The 25,613-nt window shown below is 38.6% G+C and overlaps 2 protein-coding genes and 1 long non-coding RNA gene across 3 annotated transcripts in view; all 3 read right to left on the reverse strand.

Moving 5' to 3' along the window:
• The window catches only part of LOC137983758 (uncharacterized), a 19,617-nt gene extending 4,325 nt beyond the window's left edge, over positions 1-15,292 (reverse strand). The window contains exons 1-3 of the mRNA XM_068830938.1: positions 15,159-15,292; positions 4,459-4,639; positions 1,693-1,867 (exon numbers count right to left, since the gene is read on the reverse strand). Coding sequence (XP_068687039.1) covers positions 1,693-1,867; positions 4,459-4,639; positions 15,159-15,237 — 435 coding nt within the window. The 5' untranslated portion in view covers positions 15,238-15,292. The remainder of the gene's footprint in view (positions 1-1,692; positions 1,868-4,458; positions 4,640-15,158) is intronic.
• On the reverse strand, positions 9,658-13,718 carry LOC137982729 (uncharacterized). Its single transcript, XR_011118803.1, has 5 exons — positions 13,600-13,718; positions 13,238-13,490; positions 11,774-11,854; positions 11,444-11,488; positions 9,658-10,841 (listed from the first exon to the last, which is right to left on the reverse strand). It is a non-coding gene; the product is annotated as an uncharacterized lncRNA (long non-coding RNA).
• A 3,056-nt stretch (positions 15,293-18,348) lies between the features above and the next one.
• Positions 18,349-25,517, reverse strand: LOC137982084 (solute carrier family 22 member 15-like). The gene is made up of 8 exons (XM_068829130.1): positions 24,397-25,517; positions 22,191-22,618; positions 21,477-21,695; positions 20,482-20,616; positions 20,283-20,362; positions 19,543-19,663; positions 19,065-19,137; positions 18,349-18,759 (listed from the first exon to the last, which is right to left on the reverse strand). Exons 1-8 carry the CDS (start codon positions 24,634-24,636, stop codon positions 18,490-18,492), a joined length of 1,566 nt encoding a protein of 521 aa, XP_068685231.1. The 5' UTR covers positions 24,637-25,517; the 3' UTR covers positions 18,349-18,489.
• Between the last annotated feature and the right edge of the window lie 96 nt (positions 25,518-25,613).

Below are 25,613 nucleotides of genomic sequence, written 5' to 3' on the forward strand. Positions count from 1 at the left end.
TGATAGGGGATTCTCCTTTCTCGAAGGCAATTACTAGACATGATACTAAGTTTTAACAACCTAACAAAAATCAGAAGTGAAGGGCAAAATATGTGCTACCGTTTTTAATATTTATTTTCTGCCAAAGAAAATAACGTAAAGTCGAGTGGATTTTCAGAATTCTTCAAACATTCACCCACATGCTTTCAAAGGTTTGGAGTGACCCAACGCAATATTTAGCTACTAGGCTGTTTCGTCTCAAGCAAATTAATAACAAGAGGCTTCTTTAAGCGTTTACTCGGTAAACTATGTGGCGTAGACAAAGGGTGATACATTTTGGAAGGGACAGTTGAGTTATATTCAAAATTTTCAAGTACGGAACAAACTGACAGGTAAATGTTTCTCAATGAAAGCCCCAAGGCAGCATCCATCGCTTTGGTTGCTTCACTGCATGTTGTAAATTCGGATTTTCATCGAATTCTGTAAGACTTGAGGCTGTTTGAAACCTTCCGCTGGCGGAAATCTTCTTCATCGACACCACCACGGCTGTTTGATTTGTTATTGTTGCCGAAAGTTGTTTTGTTAAAGAGGGAAGTTAAATGTATTGCTCAAAGGGGTCTAGCACATTGCTTTTAGCCAATAAAATAACCGCCTCGTCCATTTGTGCACAGAAAAATAAATTCTACCGAGGATATCACTCGGATACCTTTTAGCTATTCCGAGTAAAAATGACTCCAAAGGTATTTGAGAGGAAGACTTCGATGCAAAACAACAATGTTACCAGCCCGGAAAGGTGTGGAAAACTTCACTAGGTAGACAATTCGCCCACTAAAAAGGCTTTAGATAATGTTTAAAAAACGAGCGGCAGTGTTTTATCGGGGTTTAGAAACACGAGGCGTAGCCGAGTGTTTTGGACCCGATAAAACACGTGCTGCAAGTTTTTTGACCGGCTTCGAAAACATGTGTCCCTCTGGACTCAGACCAATGGTTCCAATTGTGAGAGGAGAATATTAGCATACAAGAGAAACAAGCTTTTTACCACAATTGCTTGTAATATCGCAATCTGATTGCCTAATTTGCCGTTGTCGATGAGAGTCTAGACAACGCTGTACGCGTCATGCTCGCGTCATTTTGTCACGCAGTGAAATAGCCAATCAGGAACGCTCATTTTGGGAAATAACCCATACATATTGCGAGAAAGTTATAGACAACACTTGCTCTTTCTTTGAGTCATGATTTTGGTCACGCTCTGAAATAAAAACTTCCTTTGGCGTTGAATATTGTGGTAAAAAACAAATCGAAAGTGGTTCATTGTTGTCTGTACTCTTATCGACAGCGATATTTGTCATCACAGTTGTCAAAATTTGTTGTAGACTCACTCGGCTACGCCTCGTGAGTCCACAACATTTTGACCACTGTGATGACGAATATCGTTGTCGATAAGAGTACAGACAACGCTGAACCACTTTCGATTTGTTAAATGCCTTATTATGTTTTATCAGGATATAAAGCTCATACACGTGACGTTTTATCGGTGTTTTGACAGGCCAGTAGACTCATGAATTATTAATGAGTTTTTTAATGGTTGGTCTAAAGCTCTGATTTTCGTGTTGGTGGTGGGTTACGGTTAGTCGGCAAAATGATTAGCTTTTACACAGGCCAAATGCTTAGCGTTTTCACGCCATGCTTTTGAAAGTGGCATTTTCCTCAAACCTTCAGTGCTAGTTTGCCATTTTCAGGAATAAGCGCGACTTTGATAAACAGGCCAGCTCCGCTGTAACTCATGCCTGGAATAGCCACATCACTGCCAGAAGTAAACACGTGAGTCCAGTCAGTGTCGCCGTTTTTGTCTTGTACGGTAATTGTCGCCGTAACTGGATCATCACACCTGAAATAAGAAATAATCCAATAATTTGCAAAAAACGAAAACATTGAACTCAGTTGTCCCATCGCTACATAAAGAGGCATTAAAAAGAAGAGAAATCACACGCTTAAAGTGATACTATGATAAAATCACTTTCGTTTTTTTCTTCGGATTTTGAAACACTAAGTGAAAAAAAAGTACTTGTTTATTTTAACTGGAATTTTCCTACTTAATGGTCCACCAGTACTATCTTTGAAATCTTGAGAGAGCTGGATCGAGGAGAAAATGACGTCAAAGACTCACTAGTTTAAGAATGTAATGCGTGTGTACGCGGCTGAATTAATATACAGCACGGGAGTTTCGGTTCCCTGCTAGCAGAAGTCTCTTTTCTTTTGCGTTCACTGGGCTGACGAGTACGACTCGGAAGAGACGTCTGCCATAGGTCGAAACTCACGTTGATCCAACGGACGGCCCTCTTCAAACCGCATGCCCCATGATATGTTCGCTGACTGTGACTTGAGCCCACTGTGTCTCGCGCATTCCTTTATAGTAATTCTTCTGCGGTTAAGTGAGCCCACACAACATGAAGTATCACGTGAGGATTCCGTCGCTCAGAAACCGCCGTGGCAGGGGTCTCTTTTCCCGCACTCGTCAGCCCAGCGAACGTAAAAGAAAGAGATATCTGATAGCAGGAAAGAGTTTCGGGCTTTCAGACTTTTAAACTACATCGATCAAATCTTAACTATTTCTTATTTCTCCAAATTTTACTACTCTTTTGAGGAAAAAACTATCTCCTCCCAAATGTACCTAAAAATCACCAAACAAATTTGCAAAACACCACAAAACATTGATTTGCGTTGATTTTTTTTTTTTAATTTATTTATTTTTTTATTTGCAACACAACAATACAACAATGTACATAAAGAATAAAATCAACTAATAACGAACAGCATACTATACAAGTCGCACGTACTAAAGTACATATATATATATATATATATAAACATAACAACAATTAAGACGGGGGGGGGGGTTAGTATCAAACAGAAGAGCAGTTTTCAAGTTTCCATTGCCATTCAATTTTCCTCTGTAGTTGATTTGTGTTATGAGCATAGGGTTTTTGTATTGCTTGAAACGCGAACGAGATATTTCCATTAAACCGATTTTAAGAGGCGTGAACACGGCTTTCAGGTGTACCCCCGCCTTAAGCTAGTGAGTAAATGACGTCACTTTTCCGTCGATGCAACCCTCTGAGGTCCCATCGGTCAGTTTTGAGCGTGAATAATGGCGGACCGTGAAATCCAAAACTTACACTCAAAATAAACAGCCTTTGGACAAAAATCAAAGCTCAAACTTTTGCAAGTCAGGGGTTACGTAAACACTCATTCAAAATCCGAAGAAAAAGGAAAGAGATTTTTTTATCATAGCACCACTTTAAGACCTTTAGACTGAAATCCCCAGATCCCGCGATTCCTTTGGTCAGCACGAAGTATGGCTTCAAACTACGCGCATATGCAGTGAAGTCAATTTTAAGTAACCGCTAGCGACCACTAGAGTTTCCATTTTCACAGACTGCGCATACGAGGTCCTTATTCCCGATGCTGACCGAACTGCAATGCAACAACGAAATTAGGGTTTGAAGAATACGAATAATAGTTTAGTCGATGTTTAAGTGATTTGATCACAATTCTCACTGAAATGATTTTTTTTTCAACAGAATTGCAGGCAGACTGAATATTTTTAAAGACAACTGTGATATTAAGGCTAGCAAGGGTTAAGTGTCAATCGAGTATCCAAAGTATTTTTGCGATTGATTAAATCTCGTATCACGTGCAAAGCTATTAAGAACTTTACGGTCAACAATAGGGAACTTAAGCAACGACGACGGCGACGGAAACGAGAACGTCATCTCAAAACATAAATTCGCGTTATTGTAATCACTTCGTTACTATTTCAACCTTTTTTAATATGACAAGGGTGTGGTAGTTCCTCAAGGATGAATCTTTCAGTCTCGCTCTTTACTTCAAATCCGTCCGTACCAATCCAGTTGTAGGACACTTCGCACATATTTTATAATATAAACAAGATTGAATAATCCCGAAATACTTAGAATAGCTCAAACGTATATTTTGAAGTGACGTTTTCGTCCCCGTAGCCGTCGTGGTTTCTTAAACTCCCTAATAGGTGGCCTCATGAATAGTGTTCTCGACTCCGGATCGAGTGGTTCGGGTTCGTGTCCTGGCTGGGGACATTGTGTTGTGTTCTTGAGCAAGACACTTTACTCTCACGGTGCCTCTCTCCACCCAGGTGTATAAATGGGTACCAGCGAATTTAATGCTGGGGGTAACCCTGCGATGGACTAGCATCCCATCAAGGGGGGAGTAGAAATACTCCTAGTCGCTTCATGCCACAGAAACCAGAGATAAGCGCCGGCCTGATGGGGCTTCTAGGCTCGTAGCAGACTTTATCTACCTACCTTCGTGTTTAAGAATATCGTTTTTGCACGGGCTACATAAACTTGAGACTTAAAATAAAATGATTATCAGTAAGAATAAAAAAAGTTTTGCAAAATTAATACAGTAGCAAGTTGTCAAAAGCTAAATAGTCAATCATACCTGTTCACTTTTGAAGTCACAACCATGTCTTTTCCAAAATAAGTGTTTTCACACGTGATCTTAACAGAGTCTTCAGTGATACGGCAACCATTAGGTACCTCGACATCTTTGCAGTTATCATTGTTTGCAAGACCGTCCGCGATTTTGTCCAAAAGATCATCCAGTGCCTTGGTATCGGAATCTGTTGGTAAAGAAAATACTCGCCATTACACTGAAGGCTGATGTCATTTTTTCCTATAGTTATATATAGTTTCCTATAGACTGTCGTAAACAGATCAACTCTAATTCCAAGTGGGCGGACAAGGAAAGTAGTGTTGCCCCGTTCACACTTGAGGAGAAAACGCTTAAAGGCCATAGACCAAATTGGCTAACTCAATGTTCTACCCAATTCAAACCCTTTGGGAATAAAACGTTTTGTTCCAGGTATTTTTATATCATTTGATGTGAATGCTACAGTATAATGCAAATACTATACACAGAGAATCTTAACCCGGGAGATATAGATTGGGTACAACATTGAATCAGCCGATTTGGTCTATTTGAATTTCTTGTGCAGCCTCATTCCCAGGAGTATTTAAAGCCCTGGAAACGAGGTCACTTTGTCGCTCTTAAGTACACAACCCATTCTCTACTCCTTAATTAACGATTATCGATAATTCCTTATTTGCTCTAAATTTACTGTTATCGTTAATTTAGAAGACTGAAAGCTTGATATGGATTATCGGAAATGGTCATATATTCTTTAACAAACAACCCAAGCGTATGGACACCGGACTCGAACCTGGGAATGTTTGTTCATTAATCATGAAACCCTCACCTAACCACTTGACTACCACACCGCTAGCTGCTCAGGGATAATATTTAAACCACTATTTGATAACGCTACATACTATCGCCCGGGTACAAACAATGTTAAACACTGCAAAGGTCGGTTTCCAAACTTCACAACAAAGCTAAACATTTTCAAATCAAAGCTTAGGCCAAAATTATTAATCTAGCTTAGGTCTAATTACTCTTCAGCATCGATATTCTATGGGAGACTTAAATAATATATATATTTTTGAAAGTACAGTGTCTTGATCTTCAGTTGTGAAGCGGAAAGAAGCGATACCAGTATTCTGGGTTCAAATCCAGTCCTTATTTTCTCTGCTACTACAATTATCTCTCGAGAACCACTCGTTAGAATTTAACGAAATTTGATACGAAAATACTTTAGGAAAAAAGCAACTGGAGTATTGAAAAAATTTGAACTTTAACAGAGGAAATTCTAGATATTCCAGTGAACCTTCAACAAGGGATAATTAAAGATCTCTGTCAAATTATTATTAAATAGCGTCAACTTGTGAGCATCGTTACAAGCCTGTTGCATGCAAATTATAAAGAAAATCTAACGACCAGATTTTCTGCAAACAAACAAAACCGAAGGCCTCTTTATATATTCATTCACGTTGCCATGGCAACAGTATATACATCAGCTTTACTATCAAAGAACCGAAGTTCGTGTTATTAACTTGCTTGCGACCAAAGGATCAAGGGTTTTAGAGAAAAAAGAAAATGAAACATTGATGTCAAAAACTGTGTTCAGCCACCTTAACTGAACGAGAATTTTTCAAATTCCCGTTAATTTCGAGAATAAGTTACGTCTACGCTAACGGCAATCTCATCCCCAGAGTCCAGAGCGGACTCTGAGGACGAGATTGCGCTAACAGTAGCTGAGGTAGCTCTTATGCCGGCACGAAAACCATGTTCTTGAGATGGGGCTTTCGTTCACACACAAAACGTTCATTGGCTTTTGGACCGGATTCTGTAACGGTGCAAGACTGCGCCGCGTTGACCAATTCAAAGTAATTCAAAGTAATTCAACCCACTGGTGTGACAAACTTTCCTAAAAAAGCACGACCGCCCGGAATGTAATGCAATTAAACTTCCTCTTCGCGTTAACACGAAACTCTCCAAAGAGCTAGATTTAAGCGTTGTGACCCAAAAACAGAAAAAAATGAGAAATAAGGCAAGCATATTTGTAATAAGCTTGCATCTTAAACGCTTCTCGTAAGTTCAGTTTCCATCAATTATGAAACAACTTCGGATTTCTTTTTACATTTTCGATTCTCATGGACAAACCACAGTTGTGTCTGTTTCAGTATGACGCAGTTTTGGGTGGCAAATTTGTTACTGGGTTGCCTATGGGCAAACCCAGTCGAGGTCTACGTTTAGTTTGTTTGTTTTCTTTTTTTTTTTTACTGGGTTGCCTTATAAGGCAAACCCAGTCGAGGTCTTCGTTTAGTTTGTTTGTTTTCTTTTTTTTTTTTTTTTTTTTTTCCGTGTCGGTAAAAGTCTTGCCTGTCACTCCCCTGGTAAGTGGTGTCTTTGTGTATAGAGCCTTCTGCGCCTATTTTCTTAGGATCGAGAGGGTAGTGGAACTGCGTAGATGTCTCTGGTGGACACAGTAGAATCATTAACTTAGCCTGCAATGGCGTCGAAAGTCATGCAACGCGGATGGCGTTTTAGTGGATCCTTAAACAAAATATACCCTTATGGAGCTCAATAATGGAAAGTCAGTTGGATAAACTAGGCATGAATCTCAAAAGCGACGTGTACTGGACTTCGACAACAATCTATCGCCCGTCGAGACGAAATCAAAGTGAGCAGTATTTACCTGAAGTACATGGTAATTTGACACAATTGAGTTTCTTGTCTGCACGCACGCAATCAAATAGGAAGAGGTTTTCGCCTCTAAGAGCAAATATGTTGTTTGTTTCAATAAAATTTTCCCTGGAAAAGGATTCTGTGGTATTTTCTGCCTTTATGAATTATAATATCATGTTGTGTATTGAATTTTCGAGCTTAAGGTTCAAATGTGATATGGGAGAAGTTTTTTAGTATTGCTCTGTAAGCAGGAAGGGTTCACAGGCCTGTTGGAAACGTGCTTGAGTTTCAACAAAATGAGGCCCAAAATCAGTGATACCTGGTGATAAATAACGTCGTACGCGTCTTGGAGAGTAAATTTTGACTTTGCATAAACAAGAGTTGGGCGATTGTGATCTTTGTTTTGACTTCGCTCATTTCATTGTCAAACTTTATGACACTTGACAGAAAAAGAAACTTACAAAAACCCGGTATCTTGCCATCATTTGACACAGATCCTTCACTGTTTGGCGAGTAAACATGCCGCGGTAACTTAATCACGGCGCCCGCTGAATTCCGGCCATGTAACTTTCGATTTTGCAATTTACTTGAACGTAGCAAAAATCTCCCAAAATGTTTGTCGCTGATAGTAACTTTTTATATTCTATAGATCGTTTTCACGTAACGTCATCACCTTCCAAAATCTAAAACTAAAGATCCACCAAAGTTTTTATCCTCATCAGGCATAAGAGGCGGCATATCTATATCTGTTGAGAATTTCACAGCTCAATAGCGTGCTTCGTTTGGAAACCAGAGCATTTTGAATTTCCGGATTATGTAGGTGCGTGACACAAAGCTACGATCAAGTTTGTTGAAAAATATATACTTATCTCATGATTTTGAGCCCTTTTAGAAGTTAGAGCATTAGGAAAAGTGCTTATGTAAATGCTTGTTTTTTCAGTGGTAATAATCAGTCGCCTAGATAGCCAAAGTCAGTTCCAGATGTTTACACTATTTTCCGGCCTGCGAAACATTTCGACGAATATCTGAAGTTTGGGAAAACGCAGAGGCCTAAAACTTGGACAAGTGTCTTCTTTCTTTATCTTCTATAAGATAACAATTTCTTAGCGTTTTGCACTGGATAGTTTTTGATTTATTTTTTTTATTGCGTGACAGTGAAAACGATCTATATTCAAGGTTCAAAATTAATGTTGTTTTCAAGTCGTAAATATTTTATTCTCGATCGACCGTCCGGGAAACTTCCTTCTGCTCTTTCTGAAAACTGTGTATCAATATTTATTTGCTTTTTCATCAATATTTGTTTTGCATAAAGCACGCTAACAGAATCTGTACCTTGCTGAGTTCGCATTTGTTAGCGTTAATAGTATTTTCGGTCAGATGTTTCTGTTTTTTATGAGGGGTTTATTGTTTTGGTCTCCCATCCCAACACTAACCCCGCGAAACAGGGCTTGACTTGAGTGAAGTTTAGTATTACAAAGTTTTCGGATGCTCATAGGGCACACTTGTGGTGAAAAGAAGTTGTGAGGGAACTTGAAAATTATCAACATGTCAGCCCAGAAGCCAATGTTTCTCGCTTCTCCTTTATTTGTTATTCTTCAGAGACTGGAATGCTGTATTTCAATACCACACAATTCAGTGCCTTCTGATTTTCTGTAGCACGTACCACAGGCAAGCCAGTGTATGCTTCACAGAAGCATCTAGTTTTTTTTGTTTTTGTTTTTTTTTTTTTTTCCGTGTCGGTAAAAAGTCTTGCCTGTCACTCCCCTGGTAAGTAGTGTCTTTGTGTATAGAGCCTTCTCCGCGTATTTTCTTAGGATCGAGAGGGTAGTGGAACTGCGTAGATTTCTCTTGTGGACACAGTAGAATCATTAACTTAGCCTGCAATGGCGTCGAAAGTCATGCAACGCGAATGGCGTTTTAGTGGATCCTTAAACAAAATATACCCTTATGGAGCTCAATAATGGAAAGTCAGTTGGATAAACTAGGCATGAATCTCAAAAGCGACGAGTACTGGACTTCGACAACAATCTATCGCCCGTCGAGACGAAATCAAAGTGAGCAGTATTTACCTGAAGTACATGGTAATTTGACACAATTGAGTTTCTTGTCTTCACGCACGCAATCAAATAGGAAGAGGTTTTCGCCTCTAAGAGCAAATGTGTTGTTTGTTTCAATAAAATTTTCGCTGGAAAAGGATTCTGTGGTATTTTCTGCCTTTATGAATTATAATATCATGTTGTGTATTGAATTTTCGAGCTTAAGGTTCAAATGTGATATGGGAGAAGTCTTTTAGTATTGCTCTGTAAGCAGGAAGGGTTCACAGGCCTGTTGGAAGCGTGCTTGAGTTTCAACAAAATGAGCCCCAAAATCAGTGAAAACTTGTGACGCAGATGAATAATGAAGTAGCTGCTATTTCCAAAATGATGGAATTACCTGGTGATAAATAACGTCGTACACGTCTTGGAGAGTAAATTTTGACTTTGCATAAACAAGAGTTGGGCGATTGTGATCTTTGTTTTGACTTCGCTCATTTCATTGTCAAACTTTATCACACTTGACAGAAACCCGGTATCTTGGGCATATGAATTACGGGGTGGTGACTTCTTTGCCTAAAAGCAACTCACTTAACGAAACTGTCCTTTTTCAAACAACAACAAGGATTCAAACAGCTTCAATTCTTACAGAGTTCGATAAAACATGCGGTGGGGCAACCAAAGCGATGGGAGCTGTGTTGGGGTTTCAGTGTGAAAGTACAAACGGCTACTAACACTCTTATAACTCTTTTTTCATTATTATTTTATTAACCCACAGTCTGCAGTTTGCAGTCTGCATTTTACCCTCAGTCTGCATTTTATCCCTGGTCTGCAGTCTGCGTTTTACACTGACCGGTTATTTGAGTGGTTTTTGGCAACAGAGGTTAATTATTCGTAATGCGATCGCTTCCGTTACCGTTAGCAATGGGTCGCAAATTTGACACTTTTATCGCATTATCACATTACACATTGAACCACGTTATCTATTATTCCTAAAAATCTAAAAATATTCTTGCTTTATCAGTTTTCGGTCGAATTTATGTCCAAGAAGGCAGATAAATTGCAGAAAATATTAGTTTTGCAAAAACGACCCAGGGCCAATATTCCCCAGTACGGCTCGAGCTAGCTCGGTTAGTAAGTAGTTTATTATATGGTTTTTTAATTACCTTTTGCTTTGTTTTTGCAAGCCCGTAATCGGCCCGTGGGCCAGTCACAATTTGCCTGGAACGCTGCACGCCCGGGGATGCTCGTCGTCTCGCTTAGGGGTGTAAATTTTGGATTTTGGTCTCGCTTAGGGTGTTTCGGGCAAAGCGCCAATATTTTAAGCCGCCAAGGTCAAAATTTGCTTAAGTCACGCCCAGATTGTTCTCCTTTAGGAGTCACAAAAAGCTTGAGCCACGCCCAGATGGTCTCCTTCAGGGGTTAAATTTAAAATTTCCGACTAGCATCCCCGTGTGTTCCATATGGGAGGCTCTTGGACGGAACCTCAAACCTCCGTTTCAACATTTTAACAAGCTCCTCCCGTTCTGGAATTTTTCCAGTTACTGCCTTTACTACCACCATTGCTGACTTTTTGGTTATCTTGTTTACAGAAGCAGGTTCAGCTGACAATGATTCCTTGCAGGCTTCATCTGGCTCATTTCCCCACAAATCATTGTCTAAGTTTAATATCACAGTATTGGTGGAGCTTAGTTCATCTTCATCCTAAATACAAAAAGTACAGCCTTTATTAAATGACCTTGCTTATAATGACAGATTTGCCAGATAATTATCCCAACATCATGCAACGTACAAGGATTCAGACCTACTTCAATAATGTGTTTGGTGTCTATGCTGACTGATAATGGAGAGGGTATATAAGAACTTTGACATCTTTGATTGTAATCAAGGTTGTGTAGAAAAGAAAGTGCTAAGCAGGCCAATTAACATAATAATATAATACTCAGCAGGCAGTTTTGTTGGAGTGTGTCCTGGTTCCTTATTATTTACTGACATTTTGTAGCAGGCAGCCGGCTCTAAGATACACTTCTGGTTGTGCAGTATAGGATTATCACCTCAGTAATGTAGCATTTTCAATCAAATGTAAGCTATACCTGTCAGGTTGTTAAATTTACTAAGAGGATGGCAAGGAGAGATTTGATAGGCCAATCATTTGAGCTGCATAAAGTTGCTTTTTTCATGAAAATCTTTAACATTTTAAAGTGAGTATAACAGACTTAATACTTTTTAATTTTTTTTCTTAATTCTAGTTATAATATTATATATTTTCTGCCATAAAATGCTAAAAACAGTATTCCAGTGCATACCTCAGAATTATCAGGAGAAAGCATTTTTCCATGATTTTCTTTGGGCTGTTTAACAGAAGGATGTAGTGGATTAGTTCATTTTTCTACATATATCAAAAGAGAGAATCTTTCATATCAACGCTGTATTACTTAAGTGCAGAAATACCTCTCCGTTACTTATGTTGCAGTAATAATGTTAACATTTTACTTAATAAGGTACCTCCCTTTATTACAGTGCGACTACTTCAAGGGAAGTCACCCAAGGAAAATTCTTTGAAAATTTACCAACAGCATCTCATTATTAAAATTAATATAAATTAATGGTTGCAAAAGTTTCTTGCCGTAGCTTACCATAGATGGAAGTTTGGGTCGAGGTGTGAATTCTACCTCGCTGCTGGAGCTGGACTCTGATGGGGATGGCGATACTGCAAACTAGCAAAATGAAAACCAGTCAATAGCATGTCAAAGCAATCATGCTACCTACTGCTAACTGATAACTTTAAAAAAAGGTTTGAAATAGTTGTTAGTTATTCCAAAACAAACAAATTTATTCAGCTGTTAGGTATACAGCCAAACTTCAAAACGAATTACAGTCAGTCATTGGACAAGTCATTTAAACCTTGCAATGTCTTATTAAATACCAACCAACCAACCCTAAAATTCACAGCATTCCACCCTAATGAGATGAGTGAAGGAAATATCTACCACCAGGTATATATGCATTTGATATCTTTTCCTTGGTTTTCTGGAACCTCCGTTGCTCACTGAAGAAGCTTTTAATATGCTGAGCAATACCATCAGAGAAGAAGCCAGCCTCAGGCAGTGAACATTCATCAGAGATCTTCTTAGCAAACTGTTCAAGCTCAGCTTTTCTCTCTGGTGTGTTAAATTTAGGAAACTTGTGTTTCCAGTTCTCACTTGCTAGCACTCCCACTTGTTTACGTCTGTATATATTTACACAAAATGTAAAGGAGTTGAAGATGCAAGAGACATTTGACCAGTACTGTATAAAATGAAATAAGACTGTTCTAAATTATCTTTAAAAAATTCCTCAAGGAACATTTGCTGCTAATTCAGCGATTCACGTGTTTTATTGGGATGTTAATACCAAATTGTTTCCAATAGAAACTGGCTCTGTCGTCCCTTACAACAGTGTAGTTTTAATGGCAAAACTTGAGCACAGGACTTCCCTTGTTGCACAGTCAACCGATAAACATAGCTGGTTAAAATGATTTCAATCTAGTTTGTTATTTTAATTTCCTTTCTTCTGATTTATGGTAATGAAATGTAATGAATAAAAAAAATTGGTTGAAATTACTTAAACCTGAATTTCATGTACCTACAGGATAATTATATAATAACACTGCAGTATATAGGTAACCCCTGAAACAAAAATAGCATGAACTTGAACAAAAAGTTCAGTCGTCCCAGGCAGCTAAGGAGGGGAGAGAAGTAATGGGATACATGTACCAATCAGTATACCACATTTCTATCCCCAGGCATGTGATACTAATACAAGTGTATCTTAAAAATACAAAATCAATTACACAAATACCTAAAATTATAATTGAAATACAGAATTCATAACACCCGTATTTTTGGTAAATAGGATTACCGAAAACATTGATAAAAAACACCCAACAAAACCCCTGGCCTGGCCTAACAGCTAGAAGTCAAACTGTATGAGCTTACATGCCAGGCCATCGAAACTAAAACTTAGCAAAAACGGCCACGGTTGGATTACAAAAATAACTTATCTAACATTTCCACTTGCCAATAAATCAAGGTAATCTGAGAACAAAACAACACACTCACTTTGAAAGGTATAAACGCTTGAGCTCTGGCGAAAATGTGGCCATGTCGCCCATCGAAGGCTTAGCACTGCTTGGCGATAGCGTAGTCAGAACGTTCCTTCTCTTTCCTCGTGGAGATGGCGGAATCAGCTTTTCAAACTCTTATTTGAATCGCAAGGCTTTCCCGTAATTTAACCCCAGCTTCACGAAGATTGGGGAGTCGGCATCTCTTGGTAAGAGATCGGCAATGGCTAAAGGACAGTTTACTTCTTCTTCTGTCATCAAATAATGGATGATAAAGTGAAATTAACAACTCATTCAACCTTCAAAACGATCGCAGAATGGTATACATCTTTCGAGAAGACTTAAATAAGCTTTAATTACCTTCAAATGCTTTGGCGATGCCTTGGTCGAAGAGCTGTGATAACTTTTGATTTATCTTCCACGTTTATTTCCTCGTTCATCTTTGCACAAGAACTCCTGTCGATACGCGTCACCAGCCCACAAACAACTTCTAGAAAATGGCGCCTATTTTTTAAGTGCGCAAACAAAACCACCAGCCACGCTGGCTCATGATTGGTCCGTGTTTGAAAGCCGTGAACTGATTGGCTAAGGTTGGCTATGCGTTCCCGCCGAAAAATGGTCCATGCACAGTGATTCTGAGCCCACTGTGTTATTAGGACAGCATATATCCATCACAAAAAGCAACATGGCGGCAAACTATATGGAAAGTAGCGAAAAAAGTCCTCCGATTTGGACAAGAAGTAGTATCACATCGTGCTCCTGCAGTGATAACACATGCCATAATGAAACATTTATATAATACAATGTATAATACAAGTCAACACCACATGTGTCTGATTTTTTTTTTACTTCTAGTTTTCTTTTCACTTGTACCATATAAATGCACCTCTAATACCCTTGTAGCAATAGCTTCATATCAAATAACTGCAGCCGGTTAGCAGCTGTTTCAAATCCAAGATTTGGGAAATAATGTCCTCATACATAACTCATGGGAAAACTGGAATTAGTCTTTAACTTTCCCAATCGTTTTTCAAAACAGTAACTTTGACCTTTTCCAGAACTAAAAGTTCCCACTTTTGTTGCCCAAACGTTTTGCTTAGTAAGAGAGCTATGTCCCAATTCTCTCTTAGATTTGGGTAAATGCGGTATTTTCCAAAACCTTTTTCCCAATATTTTCCTATTTCTGAAAAAATTATGTCCCAAATACAAATAAATATGGGAAAAAGTTGAATGGTATTAAGATTTCCCAACATTTTCCCAAAATAGCAATTTTTGCTTTTTTTCATCACAAAAAATTCCCAATTTTTTGTCCAATATTTTCCCAGAGAAGGAAAATCATGTTCCATTTATTTCCCAGAATTGGGTAAAATCCCATATTTTTCCCAAAGTTGAGTTCTGAAAAGATAATTTATTTTTTTTCCCAAAAAAATCCCTAATTGTGAAGTAAAAGGTGGTATAAGGTTCCAAATTTTTCCCAAATTTGGGAAATTGTTTCCCAGTTTTATCCCAATATTTTCCCAAATTTGGGAAAATTTACAGAAATTTCCCAATTTGGGAATCCAAAATTTTTCCTGTGGTTACTAGATTCTTGCAGATTCTTGGCAAAGACATAACAGCCAAGTCCGACAAGATCAAAGCGCAATTCAGGTAATTATCCTTTTTACACACTGAATTCGATCAGTGTTCGTTCTTTCGGATATCGGAGACATTCAGCCTTCCTCCTAGACATGCCACAAGTCGAAAGAGAGCGAGCGAGCGAAATCGAGGGACGACCTCCTATTTATCTGTTAGTGGTAACGGGCTTTGAGAAAGTCCACCCTCCTCCATAATAGCACGGTAGCTCATCGCTTTGTAGTACTGTTCGCATGCCTAACAAAACATCAAAATTAGTCTATATAAAGGTAAAGAATGGCGAATACCTTGACGAGATGCTTTGCTTCCCAATGCAAAACTCACAAGGACAAGAACTAACAATGCGAGCGAACCTTGCCCAGACATATTTGCTGAAACTGCAGATGGAATGTAACACTTCCGCAGTTTATGTAAATTAATAATACTCTACTTGACAGCTTGGCAGACACTCGTCGTAAATGACATTAACCTTTGACGAGGCCATGCCAGAGGATGGTTCCGCGTTTTAAAAGCTTTGCCAATGTTTCACCTTGCTGTTGGAAATTAAAGGCAACTTAAACAAAGGATGTCGTTTGTTGCTGTTTTACCTTCTACGTGCTGTCGCTACCTTTTAGGCCAAGTCCCTTGTCGGAATTAATCAAGCAGTCAATTAATGGCATAAGTAAAATGTAGTAACCGCAATTTTGAAGTGTTTTGGAGTGGCCGGCTGTTCTACTTTTGTTTGAACTTATATAGTATTGTTTGAACTTATATATTTATTGGCGGAGGGGTTGGCGCAGTGGTAAGATCTCTGCCTTCCAACCCTAGGGTCCCGGGTTCCATTCCCGGTTCTGCCGAGAGTGGAATATTTGGCGACCTTCTTTCCCGCTGAAGTTCTCACTCAGCTTTCCATCCTTCCGAGGTCGGTAAAATGAGTACCAGCATGCATGGACTGCTTAGAAGCGGCTGCAATTTGCGCCTGTATATGCTTCCAGTCCGCTGGGGGTAAACTGATCATTGTAAAGCGCCTTTGAGACGTTTGTGATAAAGGCGCTATATAAATGCACGACTTTACCTTTACTTTACTTTATAGTATAGTAAAGGTCCGGGCTTCACATTTCAGCAAATGACCAGGGACATTCAACGTCAATTTTCGGAAAATATCTGTTCGGAAGACGATTTGAGATCCGGCTAGAACTTTCGGAACATTTGTTGTAAAATTTCTTGCTTGCCTGCCTGTCCTAGGATTTTCGAACATCTAAAAAAGGGTATAATTGCCCATTTTAAACGGATTTTTACCCTAAAAAGGTTGTCTAGAATTTTCGGGAGTCCTTTTTCTGGCTGAAATTTTCGAAAACGTAAGTTCTGATCCCTATCAGATGAAAAAATGTTTAGGGGATAAAAATATGCCTATATCTACCGCTTAAATGCTAAAATACGTTTAACAACAATGCTATGTCTAAGTGGTTTTGAACTACATTCTCGTTGGCTGCCCTTGAAATGACGAGTGCAAACAACGACAATGCGAAGTATCGATTCAACATGTTTCAACATGGTTGAAAGTTTAAGCCGGGGGGGGGGGGGGGAAGACAGTCCCCCCCGGGAGGTTAAGTGGGTGGCGAACAGTTGCCACATTGTGGTTCCAAAGTGAAATGACCAAATTTCAGGTTTGACGACAACGTGGGCATACAACAATGACAACGAAGAAATACGTTTTTGCAAACGTTGGCCGTGTAGCACTTATCTTTCAACAGAATCAACTATCAACCATCCATACAACAATGGACCGTTTATTTTCTACCCTTCGTTCCAATCCCGTTATTTGACAGTTTGCACGTTTTGATAACGTTAACAAGATGGAATAATCGTGAAATTCTTATGATAGCGCGAAGTGGCGTGCCGTTGCGTCCTTTGACTTCAAATGGTAGCAATGCTCTCGTCCTTAGAGCCCTCTTTCCTACTGGTCAGCATGCACCACAAAAAAAAAGAAGGTATGTACTTTTAGAAAAGAGGGATGTTGGTGACAAAAGTGCTTGAAAACATCTTAAGCATGCGCATCATAAGGGCTTAGCGGAAGAATGGCGGCCTCAAAATGCCATTCTTTTTTTCTCAATAAATCTTTATTTACAAGAAGAAAGGTGCTGTGTAGAGAGAGCCCTGGTAGCATTTAATTACTACGCCACCGTCTTCGGTCTCGACAATGTGGCTTGTGCGAAGTTTTATTTTTGTTTGAGGCGAATGGCCAGGCCCCTAGTGGGAAGTGCAGTGCCTGCCAGACTGATACCGACTAATCCGTTGTCCCACTATGTGCTTACTGTGCTTGTTCTGCTACAACAGGTTTTGTCTAACTCTCCGTTCAGCTCCTTGAGGTGTCTTGGGTAACAGCAAATAACGCAAATTGTTGTTTCTACGTTGCGTCATTGAAAAAACAACAACAACAACCATCCATTTATTTGCCAAATTAGAAAAAGTTTTATACAACAGAGTAAATTACTTTGATCAGGCAAAAAACCACTCAGAATAGTTTTAAACTAAACGAGCAGAGTAGTTTCCATAAATTATTGCTTGCATTTTCAAGGTTAATTGTAACACACACACAACTAATAGAATAGACAAGAGGATCAATAATGAAATAATGAAATAAATAAATCTAACTAATCTAAGGGAAATACATTTAGAGAAGAAAAACAAACAAAAAGAAAAAAAAACCCCGAAAAACTGGTAACACATAGTAGTATAGTATTTATCAATTCTTGAGTTTGAATAAATAGTTAAGACTCTGAAAGATCATTCAGTGTTGATATCAATAAAAGCAAAAAAGCGGTCACCCTGTCGGCCGCCATTTTAAGGTTACGTTCGAGAAGACTCGGGCAGAGAAAACACATGATTCTCGAAGGATTGTCGTGACGGTAGCGTTTTCAAAATTTAGCCAGATGACGGTGGACACGCTAAGGCCTCAACTACAAGATCCCTTTCACCCATCCACACCACTCAAAAATGATCAAAACAAATGCTCTCAGAGTTTTTCCACGCTTTTTACGTCATCCTTTTCAAAAGTTTTCGCTTTCACATATCCACACAAATGCGTTTTCAAAATTTTGCTACGCCCCCAACGTCATCGTTTTCAAAGGGCTCAGTTTTCATCTGAACCCACTTTTGAAACAGTTTTCGAAAGTCCCCGTTTTCATCGGCCTTTTCTGGGCGTTTTAGTAACGATGACTGGCAAAAACGCAGCAAAAAGTAAGCGTTTCAACGCATTGGTGTGGGATGAGACCTACGGCTAATCGTATGAAGAAGACTGCGTTTTAAAATTTATCTGAGTAGTGTGGAAGGGACGTAACGCTCTGAAAAATGCAGTTTCCGTTTTTCCCTGCATTCAACTTAAGTTTCTTCATCTAGTTTTTCGAATTACTTGTTCTTCTAACGAAGGTAATAATGAATTATGAGTTGTTGCATGGAAGAACTCCTGTTGGGACAAAAAATCAAGAGACTAGACTGTTTCACTAAGCGAATTTATTGCCGGAAAGTAAAAACAAAAGATACAACAAAGAGGCGCAAAAAGCAACAGCAAAAGAAAACCTTAAAACAATAGCTATAATTGAGAAAAATTAACATCAAGAAGATTTGCCTAAAAAAGTGTTAGATGAAAGTTGTTTTTTCACTGATAACATCCTCATCAAAGTCTGAATCATTTACTTGGAACACATCGTCTTTGGCGTCCATAACACGAGTGTACTGCTGCATTTCGAGCTGTTCATATAGCATGCCTTCCACGCCCTGGAAACCAATCTCCTCGAGGCTTTCTGGCAGCGGTTTATTTAGAGTCTCCGGTAAAACCAGACTTAATAATCCCGCGGAAAACGAACACATTCCAAATATCATCATAGGAAGAGGACGAGTGTAGACACCCTGAAACGAAGTTTCCAAAAGAGACAGTACATAAACACGGCTGCATAAAGGAAAAAGAGAATACAAGATAAGAGCGGGTTTGAGTGTCTATGACATTATATTGGCGATCGCAAATGGCACAGAGTTATAAAATGAGCCAATCAAAACGAGCGCGGGAAAAAAAACGCGTGCGGAGAAGTCAGAATTGTTTTGCTTCTGATTGGTTACAAACGTGGCGCAAGAGCCAATGAACAAGCGAACAGCAATCCATGACCACGGCAACCACACCCATTGGGAACAGTCGAAAAACAATGAAGGAAACTTACCAAAAATACCACGAATGGCGAGCAAATGCCACCTATCCTGGAGGCCATTGAGCAAACACCCATTCCAACATTCCTGAAGAAACAAAAGGGAGTTTTATAGTTAAACTCAGGGAAATGGTTCATCACTCTTGCTGTTCAATGCAAAAACAATTTTTCTTGATTTCCACTCTTCCAATCATTTATATCTCTTTTACTACAAAAAAGTAGTTTATAATATTCACGTCAGTTTTGCATCACTTCATCAAGGCCTTAGCTTTAATACCATAAATTTGTAATTGAGATAGAACAATATACGCCACCAACATTACAAACACAGCATAAGGCTTGATACATGAGCAATACAAAAAGGAATAAATTTTGTTCCAAAGAAGGATGATTCTCTTATAGACTTCTCTATAATTAGGCAAGCTCATATATTGCACAAGTCTTAACAAACAAACTTCACATCAACAATGACTACTATTTTTTGCCACATTACCTCACTACTGTGGGAAGAAGTTCAGCTGAATAAATATAAATAACAGCAAATGATGCAGAAATTCCAAATTTGCCAATCATAGCAAAAGAAGTGGTTAGAATTCTGGAGGTTGGTTTTGTACCTTGAGAAAAAAGGTGGACATGAAAAACAAAACTAAAGGAAAGAGGGATAGTATTATAGATTTATGTTGGCCCGGGTTGCTGGAAACATGGTTAGTGCTTAAACCAGTGTTAAATGTACCATGGAAACCTATAGGTTTAGCGCTACGAACCAGGCTTCGAGCAACCGGCCCCAGTAGTTAAATAATTTATTCTGTGGGTTCCTCATGGTGAGCTCTCATTCTTAAATAGCAAGAGAACAGTTTTGTTTCTTGCAGAGAAAAATAATACATTACTGCTAATTACGAAGTTCTCAGTGGAAGTGAACTGCTGAGACAACAGGCACAGCAAGCTTGATCAGTGACAGTTCCATTATTAAATAATGCGTAAATAAACTATTTTTATTGATGTGTGCTCTATTTATTATTTGCTGGTGCCAGCCCAAGCAGTCATACGTTTGTATTGGATTTTACTTTGAAAGACCCAGTTCTGAAATAGGGGGAAAGAGGTAATACCTAATTATGAATAGAGAGGGAATTAATAACAGAAAGGGATTGAAAATGATGCTTTTACAAAAAGGCCACACTCTGACACTTATTGGACGATTTTATGACATTCTGAGGGGAGGTTTTATCAACACACCAGTTTGAAAAAATAAGCAAACCAGGCAGGCTGCTCCTCCCATCATCATATAGTAGCACAAGCTACGTCGCCGTCCCACCCTACAACAAGAAAATTGTACATTAACATGAATCTCCTGATTTGCAGCAATCCACGCAATCAGAGATAACAAAATAGCAGTATTTAAGGTGCTAACTAAAATGGAGGATAATTCTCTCACCAGTTAATGAGGCAAACACTTGTTAGGTAAGCAGGTACCTCCATAAGACTTGATAAGAAAAAGTTTTTATAAATATCGCCTCCCAAATGTTTAGTGTTCAGCGATAAGCCATAGTAGACCAAAGTGTTAACAAACCTTAAGACAATACAAAAATAAATTTAAATCAAGTAAAAGGTCAAACTGATATCCAACATCATTGCAAGATTAGTGACTTAATCCACTGACTCCAGGTAGGCATGAGACTTTCCATAAATAAAGCCAAAGAAATACTGTTTACAACATTAAAAAATTTAATGTAGTTCTGTCTTTAAATTACAAAATTTACATAATACTGGATGAAAAAAGTGTTTTCTTAGCAAGGGTTGAAAGAGAAAACACTTATTGCTAGCACTGTAAATGGGGCCTGCTCCTGTGGGGGGGGGGGGGACTCCCATATGAAACAGACGGGGATGCTCGTTGTCTCGCATAGGGGTATAAATTTTGGATTTTGGTCTCACTTAGGGTGTTCCGGGCAAAGCCCCAATATTTTAAGCCGCCAAGGTCTTGTTTAGGGCTCCGCGAAGAAACACAGAATTACGCGAAGAGAAACAGAAGTCAAATTTTCTTTTTAACTTGTTTTTAGGGGTCAAAATTTGCTTAAGCCACACCCAGATTGGTCTCCTTTAGGGTTCACAAAAAGCTTGAGCCACGCCCAGATGGTCTCCTTTAGGGGTTAAATTCAAAATTTCCGACGAGCATCCCCATCTGTTCCATATGGGAGTCCCCCCCCTCCCCCCCCCTCTGCTGTCTTCATTATTATTGATGAACCCAAGTTTTTGTCCAGTGGCGCTCAAATTCAACAGTGACCCACAAATGTGGAGAAATTGTGAATACAAGTATGATGAAACCTTTCAATCATACCCATCATGCAAACACATCATGTAATTTAATTCATGCACAGGTTGCATACACAGTCATAACAATTGATTATTTAAAAAGAAAAACTTTACACCTACCATAAATAGAACAGGACTACTGTAATTTTTGCAATCTTCAGATTGGAAAACAAATCTAAGCAGCCATATCGATTTCCAACTACAGACATGGGAGGGCTAACTTGGAGAAGAACCTTAGGAACAGCAATACCATTTTTCCTGGCTATGATGGAAAGGATGTCTTCTGCCTCAGCCAAACGACCACGAATAATCAGCCATCTGGCTGACTCAGGTACAATTCTGCAATTAAAAGAAGTACTTTCTAAACATATATGTACATGTGTGATGCTTCTGAAAACACTCTGCATCTCTTACAAGGCATTTCCAATGGGAAGAGTTCCAGACGCACAATTTAAACTGATCGAATTATTATAAGTGCATGCCTTGCATGCTTGGGAAATCTGATGTCGACCATCAAAGACAAGATCAAATGGACTGAAATTAAATTTATCAAGCCTAGAATAAAAATTACCACGATCTGTAATTTAATACTACAGTATGGCCAAAGTTTGATGTGCTAAAATTAAAAGTAAAGCAATGAATATCAGCTTGAGGTTCTTGCTTGAGGTTTTGGTTTTCTCCTGAAGCCTCAAGAAAATTTCTTTTGTGCCAGATAAAAATTTAATGTATTGCAATCAGTTTATCAGGTTGTGTATTACTGTCCCTTCCATCTGACCAAACATCTTTTAATTTATTGATAAGATTTGTGAGTACAACAACTGCTCATCAACTTACCTAAAAAACAATATAAAAACGCAAAATGGTAGAGAAACTAGAACAGATAACGTTCTCCAGTCCCGGACCAGATATGAAACTATTGGAAGGACTAACAGTCCAAATGTAAAGAAGCACTGTGCCATTGTGCCAGCAAATCCTCGGTAAGATGGACCAATAAGCTCCGTTGCCAATACAAAGGCTGATAATATTTCTCCACCAACAAAAAATCCTGTTAAAAATCGGAGCAAAGTATATATTTTGTATGTTGGTGCAAAGGAGCTTGCAAAACCAAACAATAGAAGTCCAGTGAACGAAATGTACCAAATCTTTCTCCTTCCGTACTTGTCTGCCAACGCACCCAGTATCAGAGCTCCAAACAGGGTGCCAGCCATTAGGACTGACTGCACCAAATCAGCTTTAAAAGCATGTTCACAAACAAGATTCCACTGGGAAGAAAATTAAGCAAATAGGTCAACTACTACTTTTATCCATTAATGGCAAACAGATCATTTGCTGAGGTATCCTTAACTCACTGACCCCTGGGAGTGAAACACAACAGATTTTACTCTAATGCAAGACGGTTTTACTATCTACTGCAGGGGGTATCCTGGCAGTTGAGGTGCCCCTCCATTAAGGAAAAAAAAAGAGAAGCTGAAAATAATAAAGAGCCAAGACAAAAAATTAAGTGGTTATTAACACTTATGGGACTTGACACTGACATAATTTGTTGGTATTATCCATGGTCCGAATTTAAAACAAAGAAGTGTTGCAGTGGTTGGCAAATTTCAACCCTCCTAACAGTGAAACATCCGGTCTAATGCAAGATGAATTTGTAAAACCCCTCAGGGGCAAAAGAGTACAGTAACAATAAAGATAACTTTTTTTAATGCACATTACCAACATTTCCCCAATTCTATTCAATTTTTTTTGGTTGAAAACAAATTACAAGACTCTTAAAAAGGTTAAATTTATTCTAGAATATCCTATTGCTCATCATCCACTTGAGGTGGCTTAATTACTACTGTAACAGTTTTCCAAAGACAAAGATCAAGATTTTGAAGCAACAGGATAGCTCTTCTGAAGCGTAATAGTCACTGCAATTTTTTTTAGCTAACAAAGAAGTGCAAATCAGGGGAAAATGCTAAATATAGCGACCAAGCTCCTGGAGGGGGAATTGGAAACTAGACATTTCCCAAAACCTACATGTAGCTATAGGACCCCACCTTGGGAACTAGACATTTCTCAAAAACTAGCGGTATGATCCCACCTTGAAATTTCAGGATTTCCTTAGCGAGAAAAAATAATCGTATAAAAATAAATAGTTAAATTATCTGTCCGACAGCTTTTATGCAAATGGCAAAAAGTCAATTTTTGTCTATATTGATAATTACTGAAAAATTGTCTGACAGATCTTTTTACAGTGGGACATGCACCTTACCGTGGCCAGTCCTAACAAAGTTTTTTACAAATTATCCCCCAATCCAGGTGTGTGAATTTCATTGGCAGTCACGCCTCCTTGCAAAGTTCGTATGGTTGTAATTTGAACACTGTTGCATGGGTTGTTGAGTTTACATATTTACACGTGGGTTGTTAAATGTGAAAGTTTGTTAGGTGGCCACGGTAAGGCGCATTGCACTGTAATTTCGCCTTCATACTGTTTATTAATTCCCAAAATTTTAGGCCTGCTTGTATGGCTAGGATTTGAGAAAAAAAAGAGCCAGTTCCACCCTCCAAGAGCTTGGTCACTACATTTTGCATTTCTCCCCTTATTTGCATTTATTTGTTAGGTAAAATTATATTTTACATCAATTGCAGCTACTATTATACTTCAGAAGAGACATCCTGTTGCTTTTAATTTCACAGATTTCAAAATTTTGATCTTTTTCTTCGGAAAACTGTCGTAAGCCACCTTAAAACTACACGACGCAATACTGCATGAACTTAATTGCTGTTTTTTGATTATTTATGATAATATGAATTCATCACAAAACAAGAAATTTTAGCAAAGCCGAAACAAAACCATGGTGATATCGAAATATATATAAGCTGAGCTAAACAAATGTCCGTGAGTATTGCGTATTGAACGTAATTACACTCGGAAAAAGGCCTTAAAAATTGCCTCAAATTTTAAATTTAAGGCGATTTTATTTTCGACGCACAAATGTTCAAATTAAAATGTAACTTGTTAGAAATAGGAATTGAGAAATAAATTATATATTCTTACCTCTGCAACGATGGTGTAAGATTTTGAAGAGTATTCAGTCTCTATACAAACTGATGAATTGCGTTTACACGTTTCATTTGTCGAGGAACCTGAACAAGTCCATCTCGGCTCGGCGCCTACGAAAACTTGCAGCAAAAGTTGAAAAGCAGCGGGAATAAGTGATAAGTTAAGAAGCACATATAAACGCCTCTGGTGTGGACCAAATTCCCCAATAATCCTCAAAACGTGGTCGAATTCCATATCTGTGTTATACAGACGGTCCTATCTCGAATCTTGTTTTGATTTGACGAAGGAGTTTTGACAAAATAAGAGAATATTTCTTGGTCATTTCCTAAGTGTGTTGATGACTCCTCGATCGACTTCTTGATCTGAAGCGGGTCGACAATTCTTTTCAAAATACCGCCTCTCACTTCTACAAAAGATTACTTTCTTGAGGTCTCGTTATTAAATAAGCGTCTGTCTTTCTTGAGATCTCAGCTACCGTGAAAAATTGCCATGATTTGCTTGCATGATCTTTTGTTTCACACAGGAATTAAATTCACGGATATGAACAGGTGTATGAAAACTGAGTGGCCAGGCACGTGACAAAATGACCCGAGTGGAGTTGGGAGACGGAAGGCGAAAGATTTGAATGGCAGGATTGACTTTTTGGCAATAGATATTGAAATTTTTTGTGCACTTATTAACACACACACAAAAAAATACAGATTAGGTAATGAGTGGAGAACCACTATTGGTTGCCAACTTAAAGTCACACTGGTGGACATGCAAGCACTGTAATACCATGAAACCTTACTCTCACAATTATTTTTAAACTAATAGGATATGTCCTTTCCAATATCTAAAGGACGGTAACCACTAATTCAAAGGTATTTTTGCGAGGTTTATGAACATGCGAGACAAGCAGATCTTAACAAGTATTATTGAAATCAAAAAGAGAACTAGGGGTACCCGTACATTTTTGAAACAAAGATAATTAACATTGACAATGTTAATTTTGTAAACAGCTTTAAAATACAAAGAAATGTATGGTGATCTTAAGCTTAAATATCTCTTAAAAATGCATGGTTACCCCAATTTTCTTTTTGGATACCAAGAGCACTTGCTAAGTTCTGCGTTCTCTGCATAGTTTTAAACCCTGTAAAAATATCCCTGAATTAGTAAGCACCACCCACAGGAGACCCAAGTATCTCGAGATGCGCAGAACATATGCGAAA

Source organism: Montipora foliosa, chromosome 13 (genome assembly GCF_036669935.1).
Source record: "Montipora foliosa isolate CH-2021 chromosome 13, ASM3666993v2, whole genome shotgun sequence".
Lineage (NCBI taxonomy): Eukaryota > Metazoa > Cnidaria > Anthozoa > Scleractinia > Acroporidae > Montipora > Montipora foliosa.